This window comes from Populus trichocarpa, chromosome 7 (assembly GCF_000002775.5).
Source record: "Populus trichocarpa isolate Nisqually-1 chromosome 7, P.trichocarpa_v4.1, whole genome shotgun sequence".
Lineage (NCBI taxonomy): Eukaryota > Viridiplantae > Streptophyta > Magnoliopsida > Malpighiales > Salicaceae > Populus > Populus trichocarpa.
The window spans coordinates 4,871,902-4,881,881 of record NC_037291.2 but is presented as its reverse complement, the minus strand read 5'-3'; the positions used below and the strand labels follow the sequence as shown (position 1 = coordinate 4,881,881).

Sequence of the window (9,980 nt, the reverse complement as noted above, 5' to 3'; positions counted from 1 at the left end):
CTGTCCAGCCGATTGTCCAACCTATCTAAGAAGGTATACTCCCTATCTTCTTGCTGAATAGTGTTGAATTGTTATATGTCATGCTTTCACATCATATGATTAGGCTTGCGAAAATCAATTTCTCTCCACAACCCTTGGAGGCTGTTCTAATAGCTTTCTATGGTTCCTCCATTTTGTTTCAATTGTGTGATTTTTCTCTTCAATTTGTAGACTTGAGATATGTCTAAACCATCAAAATAAGTAGTGGCAATAAAGTCCCATATTGATTTGGTATTAGGAAATTTGATAAAATTACCGATCATATGGGGTTCTATGTAATTGATCAATCAACTCTTAACAATTGAGTTTTCCATTCTCCATCCTCTAAAAGTTAGGTCTATAGGTGCTGGTTGGGGTAAATCTAATTTATCTTAGGTCTATAGGTGCTGGTTGGGGTAAATCTAATTTATCTTTCTCAGAGATGTACATCTCCATAATTTTGGATCATAAAGTATAGTTGGTATCGTTTAATTTGATACCAATCTAGGCAATAGAGTAATCTAGTGTTTGAGTCTGTATTTTATGAAGGATTTGGTCCAGTTTTTAGGTGATATTGTCTAGGGTTTCTAATGTGTCTATGATCTCCATTACAGAAAGGTTTGGGATATTTCTAGGGTTTATAGCAAGATCTTTGCTCTGATACCATATAGAACAGATCAATGAGGCTCAAAGGCTTAGTCTTTTCATTGATTCATTGCATGATTATATACAATAGCATTTAGTATGTGAGATTTTTCACACTACTGTTTAGAAATTAATACAATTAAAATCTCCTAAATATAGTAAACATTATTTTACAACTCATGTAATTAACACTTTGTACACTTTTTTCATATCACATTTGAAGTATTTTTGCATAAAAAGACTCAAATGGTTTGTGAGAGCAACATGATCTTTGAATTTTCTATCAATCTAGGTGAATTTGTTCCCTAAAAGCCTTGTATCAAGTTGAGCACAATTTGAAGCTGAAGACATGAATTTCCAAAAAACTATTAACAATAGAAAAGGCTGAAGACATAGATTTTTCACACTACTGTTTAGAAATTAATATAATTAGAATCTCCTAAATATAGTAAACATTATTTTACAGCTCATGTAATTAACACTTTGTACACTTTTTTTTAATATCACATTTGAAGTATTTTTGCATAAAAGGACTCAAATGGTTTGTGAGAGCAGCATGATCTTTGAATTTGCTATCAATCTAGGTGAATTTGTTCCCTAAAAGCCTTGTATCGAGTTGAGCACAATTTGAAGCTGAAGACATGAATTTCCAAAAAACTATTAACAATAGAAAAGGCTAAAGATATAGATTTTTCATACTACTGTTTAGAAATTAATACAATTAGAATCTTCTAAATATAGTAAACATTATTTTACAGCTCATGTACTTAACACTTTGTATACTTTTTTTCATATCACATTTGAAGTATTTCTGCATAAAAGGACTCAAATGGTTTGTGAGAGCAGCATGATCTTTGAATTTGCTATCAATCTAGATGAATTTGTTCCCTAAAAGACTTGTATCGAGTTGAGCACAATTTGAAGCTGAAGACATGAATTTCCAAAAAACTATTAACAATAGAAAAGGCTGAAGATATAGATTTTTCATACTACTGTTTAGAAATTAATACAATTAGAATCTTCTAAATATAGTAAATATTATTTTACAGCTCATGTACTTAACACTTTGTATACTTTTTTTCATATCACATTTGAAGTATTTCTGCATAAAAGGACTCAAATGGTTTGTGAGAGCAACATGATCTTTGAATTTGCTATCAATCTAGATGAATTTGTTCCCTAAAAGACTTGTATCGAGTTGAGCACAATTTGAAGCTGAAGACATGAATTTCCAAAAAAATATTAACAATAGAAAAGGTTGAAGACATAGATTTTTCACACTACTGTTTAGAAATTAATATAATTAGAATCTCCTAAATATAGTAAACATTATTTTACAGCTCATGTAATTAACACTTTGTACACTTTTTTTTCATATCACATTTGAAGTATTTTTGCATAAAAAGGCTCAAATGGTTTGTGAGAGTAACATGATCTTTGAATTTGCTATCAATCTAGGTGAATTTCTTCCCTAAAAACCTTGTATCGAGTTGAGCACAATTTGAAGTTGAAGACATGACTTTTCAAAAAACTATTAACAATAAAAAAGGCTGAACACATAGATTTTTCATACTACTGTTTAGAAATTAATACAATTAGAATCTCCTAAATATAGTAAACATTATTTTACAACTCATGTAATTAACACTTTGTACACTTTTTTTCATATCACATTTGAAGTATTTCTGCATAAAAAGATTCAAATGGTTTGCGAGAGCAACATGATCTTTGAATTTGCTATCAATCTAGGTGAATTTGTTTCTAAAAGCCTTATATCCAGTTGAGCACAATTTGAAGCTGAAAACATGAATTTCCAAAAAAAATATAACAATAGAAAACACTGAAGACATGCATTTCATTCGTCCTGTGATCAAAAAATGACAATCCTTGTATAAGACATCATTACAATCGAATCTCAAGGGGCAAAAAGTTTCCTTATTTTGCCAATAAATCTCCGGCACACGGGGCAGACCTTGTTTTCGCTGTTAAAAATCCTGCAATGCATTCATTCATGGATGAGTTCCATATCTAATAATAGTGCGCACTAACGTGCCAAATTTCTGATAGCTCTACGAATAAACGCGCATACCTCTGAGCACAGACATAGCAGGTAGCACAGTGGCCACAAGGAACATAGAAACAATTCCGTTCCTCATCGTAGCATATTACACATATTTTTCCATCATATAATTCCTCCGAAGAACCGTTCTTGCCGTCGCTGCTGCTGCTACTGCAATTTCCTGATTCTAAATCTTTGTTACATGTCCCGTATGAGAATAATAAGGACAGTGCTTTGCTTGGCAATAGTTGGTCAGTCTCCGTTGCTCTTATTTCAACTTCATTCCCCTCTTCAGAATAAGTCATATATCTCACAATTATGAGAACAAAAATCAAGATAAACGCTGCATCATTGAAAAAAGAAGAAGACGATGTTGGTCAGGGCAATATTATATATTTATTAGAAACCCCGAGAGGTTGTTCAGTGGTTAAAAATGTTTGTTATCTTGATCTTATAGGCTCAAACTTAAAAAAAAAAAATGCAAGAGAATTTATTAAATTATTCTGAATTTTTTTATTTTAAAAACGTTTTTGAAAAAAATTAATTTTTTTAAATTTTTTTTATTTCAAATTAATATTTTTTTAGTGTTTTTAGATAATTTTGATGCTTTGATTTTAAAAATAATTTTTAAAAAATAAAAAAAATATTATTTTGATAAAAAATACTTTAAAAAACAATCGCAATCACACTTTCAAATAAACCAGATAATTTGAAAAGAATTTAACCTCGGTTGTCGTGAAAGCTGACCCGAGAATATTTTTATTGTTGAATAAAAATAATGTGACATTTTACCATATAATATACAGTGGGTTGTGAGCAACTTACCTAAAATTGAAACATACGCAACTAAACGAGCCAAGAGAGAAATCGCCGGGTAACAACCAAGCGAATGACCCTGTAAATATTAAAGCAAAATCACCATCAAATTTTCGATGCGAATAATATTGTAAATACATACGAGTTAATTATAATTTATCAAGACTAATTAGCCAGTCCCTGTAGTAATAAAAATAACTAAATAGCCCTTGACCAGCCTGACCGTACATCCTCAATTTAGCCGTTTTGTTTTCCCAAAAATAAATTCTTTCCTAATTAAAAACTCTCTTTCGCACCTACCTCGCTTTCATCTCTCTATTTCTCAAAACATAAAAAAATAAATATACATAAATAGAAAAAGAACAAGATATTGAACACCAAGACAACATTATAAATAGATTTGAAGTCATAGGAATAAATTATATAGTTTTCGAAACAATATAGGTAATAATGACTTACTATTTTAGTCCATGTTAGGTTAATTCTTGTGGCTAAATTAACAGAATGGGATTTTGCAAGGTCTGCCATGGAGTACATTGCCTATGCTTCTTTCCTCACCGCTGTCTTTATTCTGTGTTCTTCAAGTTTCAACATGTATCTAGCTAGAGAAGCAAAAATGAGAATTTGGAGCCTTGAGAAATCATAAAAATGAAAGTAAAAATAAGTCCCTGTTCACCTGTAGAGACCTTGAAATCAATCTTCCACGTTCAATTCCAGCTTCTCCTCACTGATTTCACGAGGACTACTACAAAAGAGGATCCTTCATATAACATGCTGCTGTGACCAGAGAACGAGGAATTAAGCCAAAAAGCAGGAGCAAGCAAATGAAGAAGCTGGTTCGTGCAATATTTGCCACTTTGGAAGAAGAAACTTTCCATGCGGAGGAATGGTAGTTGCTGATTTATCTTAATTTGTTGGTACACAAGTCTCAACCAACCTAGTTTTGATGGCTAGGTTAGGTGTGTATATCCATGCATCTGCAACTCATCGTGAAATAAGTTGAATGGTAGCTCAGGCTATTTTCAAATGGGCTCGAAGAGATTGTGTTAGGTGTGTATATCTATTAGCTTAATCTATTTTTTTTAGCTATTAGTTTAGCTATTATGGCGGTAATTTGTCTTCCTCCTCTTGTGTTTTATAGTAGCCGGGAAAAGAGACTAAACATATATATTTTCATTTCATTTCAGATTTTTTTTTGTGCTGCAACTAATAGCTAAAAAAAATTATTAAGAAATAATTGTTTGTATGTAAAATCCATCCATGCTGCCTAGGGGTGAGAAAAAAACCGAGAAAACTGGAAAAAAAATAATAAAAAAACCGAACTGTGAAAAAAACCGATTAAACCAATTAAAATTTTTAAAAAACGGGCCGGTTTGGTTCAGTTTCGGTTTTATAAGCCTAAAACCGAAAAAACCGAACCGAACCGAAACCGAAAAAAACAGAAAAAACCCAAGCCAAACCTGCAAAAAACCGAGCCAAACCTGCAAAAAACCGAGCCAAACCGGTTTGAACCAGTTTTTTCCCTAAAAAACCGAACCGAACTGAACCAAAACCGGTCGGTTTGAACCAGTTTTGGTTCGGTTTTGGTTTTTTTGAAAAAAAATTCGATTTGGTTACTTTTTTTGATAAAAATCGAACCGAACCGAAAATGAGCACCCCTAATGCTGCCATTTCTCTTTAAAAAATAAAATAGAAAATTTTCTTGTCCCAGTAATCTAGTTTGCTGCCACCTTAATGTCCATAGTAGAGTAAGATTTTCCTTCCAATTAAATCTCCTCGATAAAGCTTTCTTCCCCAAATAACACATAATACTTGGCAATACAAGTTCAATGATGCCAGAATTACTCTTTGGCCGAAGCCCATGGTCCTCAAGCCTATCTTGAATATGAATCAAATTTATTATGTATTGTCCTTCTTGGATTGTTGCTCTTTTGTAGTCCATATTGACCCATATATCTTGTAAAAGCCTATTAAAAGCTTCGTTGAAATTCTTTGCCCTAACCCTCGTGATTGAACCTATTAGAACTATTAATGGATCCTTTGATATGGGTTGGATTGTATTATCCCCTCTTTCCTCAAATCAATTCGACTTCGATTCATCATCCACATCAAATAAAAAGAGATAAAAAGATACATTAAAAGTAAAATTAACTCCATACTCATCAGGAAAAATTAACTCCATACTCATCACGAAGATCCATTTTATAAGCATTATCATTGATCTTCTCAATTATTTGAAAAGAACCATATCCTCTTGGCATCAACTTAAATCACATTTGCTTAAGAAACTTTTCTTTTCGCATATATACCCAAATCCAATCTCATGATTCAAATCTGACCAATTTCCTTCCTTCATTGGCCAACACACAAGTTCTTGGATATCTTTTTCTCATGGGGTAACCACTTTATCCTCTATTATGTGAGCATGTCTTATTCTACAGCATCTAGCCATGATTGTCTTACAACACACAACAAGCAAGTAACCATCAAGAATCATCGGGTTTTGATATTAATTGACACAAAAAGAAATGAATGATAATGAGATTTGTTACAAGTTAAATCTTTTAAAGACAAAGAATACCATAACTATAGAAATATTCTCAAAATACTTTATTTTATTTATTTGTGGTTCTACTTACCTTAAAGCTTTTATAATACTTTATATATAAAAAAACCAGAAAACTTTAATAATATTGAAGAAGAAAAATAAACTAGGAAAATTATTCATTTCAAATAGAAGAAAAACATCATGATACAAAATTAAAAAAATAAAATAGAAAAAAAATAAAATAAATATATATATATATTCTAAAAGAAACCTCATGCTAACATGTGCTAAAAATTGAGCCCAATAACAAAAAAAAAAAAAAAAACACGGGCTCCCCTTTATAAGAGAGAATTGCGCTCAAAATCAAGCACAATGATGAAGAGAAATTCGTCACAGCCGAGTCCAATGAAAAATTGGAAAATAAGCTACGAACCGAACTTAAATGATAGATAAAATGGGCTCAATACCGAGCCCAATACTAGCTAAAATTGAGTTAAAACTCGAGCCCTTGCTTACAATGAAATTAGTTATTTTACATAATTACCTCTCTGCGAGCAGGATACGCTATTTTCTAGGACCCTACTCCACTGCACATTGCGCAAGTTCATAAGATTCATGGTATTGTGAACCATTAGCCAAACCTTGCTGAATTTTTTTTCCTCAAAATCCATTAAACAATTGTGGAAAGGCCAATATCTTTTGAATTTTTTTCCGACTTCGTCAACATTTAATCCTTCGTTATCTATTGGAACACCTCTTCTTCTCACTGTTTTCTCATATTGGACTACTATACTTCTTTTCTTTGGGTTGGCCGACTGTGTTGGTAGAGCGAACGCTTGGGTTATCGCTTGCCTTGCTCTGATAAAAATCCCCTGCTAGTCTCGGAATCAGCTTCAATGCATCTCCGTGTGCTTCTGATTAGTCTATTTGGTAACCTAGCTGTTTGCTGTTTTCTTTTACTCAATGTCTTGTTTGCTCAAGTCGAAGTGCTGCTGGAATGATCAGCAAATATTGTGTCCTTGGATAGGAAGGTGAGGTCAGAATGGTTTGCCGTTCCATTATATCCCCTTTGCCGATGTGGGCAGGTTCTCTTTGCTTGTGTTTGTGCTCACATGATTGCTTAATGTCTGCGCATAACATCCGCGTCTTTACGGAAAAGTTCACATGTCGTAGATTCAAGATAATAAGGCTTTTCTCTCCTTGTGCGCTAATTTTAATTCTCAAAGAGACCTATAGATGAGGATAGGAAGTGTAATCAGGATGGGTTAGTGGGGCATTACAAACAAAAGAAGAAGAGGGAAAAAACAGGGAAAGTCATAGAAGCACCACCACGGTTCTGTTTGACAAATATGATAAGTAGGGATGGCAATAGGTGCCATGGATCAGGCATGAACCAAATCCTTTTACCTGACCGATCTTAATTCTTTTACCTGACCTTGACCCTGACTCGAACCCGATCAGGCATGAACCAAATTCGATCCAATCAGGTTTCGGGTATCTGTTAGGTATCCTTCGAGTATTCATTGTCCATCCATCGGGTATTCATTAGATATCAATACCAAACCTGATCGCGAACCATTTTAACTGTAAATGTTGTATATGTAAAGATCTAGAAGATGATCAATAGACGAATTTGACTTCTAAACTTTCAGATGCTTCCAACTCGGGCATCTGAATATCCAAAATAAGTATTTGGAAAGAAGATGCAGCTTGGCCAAGAGCACTAAGGCTTTCAAACCCAGATGCAACAGTAGCAACATTTCAACCTGGCTTCTTAAGTAGTTTCTGAGTCACAACTTTGTTGAATTCATCAGCATCAGCTAATAGAACTCGCAAGCCTATGAAAATAGAGTTGGATTGTGTGTGCTCTGAAGATTCTTTGGATTCAGAGATTGACTGCAATGGATGGTCAAAGTTGAAACCCAAGAACAAATCTCATGCTTTCAGCAAAACCTTGAGAGTTGGGCGCTATCTAGATCTTACCTCGCATCAACTACCAAGTATAAGGAGGTGAGGAGCTTCATCATTTTAGGGAGAATGCATGTTTGTCAGTGATGAGATGGAAGTGTGAGATACAGTGTTTGTTTATGCAGTGAAATTATGCTTTTGAAAAGTTTAATTTTTTATAAATTTTTTTAATTTTTTTGAATTGTTTTAATATATGATATATTAAATATGAATTAAAAAAATATATTATTTTAATATTTTAAAAAAATAATTTTAAAAACAAACTTTATTAATTCTGAACATAATTGTAATATGTACAAGTATTAGGAATAAATTTTATTTGCCAACAAAGTTGCCACGTATAAACAAAAGATAAGATTCCGTGTCTTGTTTGAATGGAAACATGAACTGCGACCTCTTGGCATGCACATCTGTTGGTCTTATTTCAAGGCAAGTCCCCATTTATTGTATGCTGCTCATATTCCAAGGTAATACGAGTTAACAATGTAAGTGTGAAAATAATGGAGGCATGTGAACTTAGGCACATTGAGTTGAGATATAGTAATTGTTATACCTCTTACCTAACATAATATATAAATTAAAAAAAAAATAAGAGAACTAAGTGTTTTATTGTACAAATATACTCATCACACTATCAATTACTATATTATAATGATGTTTTTGTTTTTTACATCCAAAAAAGCAGGTAATAAAGTATTTTATAATATTTATTAGCTATTATCAGATTGATTAAGAATAAATAACTCTTTTTAACTTTTTAAAACATAGTAAAATAACTGAATGATTCTTAAAATTTTTTATTTAACTAGTGCCTAACGCATTTTTCAATTTTTCACATTTTTAAATACAATAAAATTACTAAATTACCATGAACAACAATTGTTTTTAAAACTGGTAACCATGGTTTTTTCATTTTTTTCATCTTAGTTTTTTAATTAAAATTAAGTTGAATAAGAAATAATTTGATATTTTTCATAAATATAAAATATTATAAAAAATTAAAAGTGACTAGTGTGTGCAACAAACATGTCAACTTGTGGAGAGCCTTCGCTATCTTATGGCAACTAAACTCTGTTTTTAACAGTGATGTTGGAATTGTCTTGGTAGCCTTTTCTTTTTAGGTGACAAGTATGGCATAGTGACCTATGGTTTGATGTCAATGACCCTTTTTTTTCCAACTTTTTTTCCTACTCCTCCTCAATTTCAACATCTTACCCTTTAAATTTTCGAAGCAGCTTGTTAATTTATTTATTTTCTTTAGATTTAATCCATGTTCTTATGATTATTATTTGTTTAATTTGAAATAATTTATAAAATTATAATATTTTTTTAATTTCATCCTACTTCAACTTTATTATTTGTCAGATTTGGTGATCATTCTTTTAATTGCTATTTTATTATTTGAGAAAAAAAATTAAAACTGAATATCTTTTACAATTTGTGCCAACCTTATTGCCTAGAAGCTAAAAGGAATCAATCTAAAAGGGGGGGTGAAGTTACGGGCCTCTTTAGAGATAGGGTATGAGGGGGTCATCATCCTTTAAAATTTTTTTTATAAGATTTGATCCTCATTTTTTTAATTTTTATTTTCTTTACTTTGAAAATTTTTTTAAATTGATTTTTTTTTCTGATTTTATCTTTCAATATTAAATTAATTAGAAATTGAGTTTTTTAATTGAGTATGGGCATAGGATTTCATTGGTGGTGGGGCGGTGTACAAAGCGGAGGGATGGTGAGTCTTCAAAAGGCTTTTCCTTCCTTTTCTCATGAGTATGATATTGACAACTTATTTTTTATAGTTAATTATTGCCAATTTTCTTTGTTCGTTTTATTTACTGTCGATGCTTTTTTAATCATATTATTCAATTAACTAAACTTATTGAACCCAGTCAAGTCAATGACTTTGGTTTTAAATTTTTCCTACTT

The 9,980-nt window shown here is 31.9% G+C and overlaps 1 protein-coding gene across 4 annotated transcripts; it reads right to left on the bottom strand.

Annotated features, from left to right (window-relative positions):
• Positions 1-2,490: 2,490 nt before the first annotated feature.
• On the bottom strand, positions 2,491-4,508 carry LOC18101158 (E3 ubiquitin-protein ligase APD1). Of its 4 annotated transcripts, none has more exons than XM_024605357.2 (5): positions 4,225-4,508; positions 3,998-4,140; positions 3,548-3,617; positions 2,753-3,065; positions 2,491-2,657 (listed from the first exon to the last, which is right to left on the bottom strand). In XM_024605357.2, exons 2-5 carry the CDS (start codon positions 4,073-4,075, stop codon positions 2,579-2,581), a joined length of 540 nt encoding a protein of 179 aa, XP_024461125.1. In that variant the 5' UTR covers positions 4,076-4,140; positions 4,225-4,508; the 3' UTR covers positions 2,491-2,578. The 4 variants fall into 4 exon arrangements, with proteins under 4 accessions (XP_024461125.1, XP_024461124.1, XP_024461121.1 ...); XM_024605356.2 differs by having other exon boundaries at positions 3,998-4,136; XM_024605353.2 differs by having other exon boundaries at positions 3,998-4,136; positions 4,215-4,505.
• Positions 4,509-9,980: the final 5,472 nt, after the last annotated feature.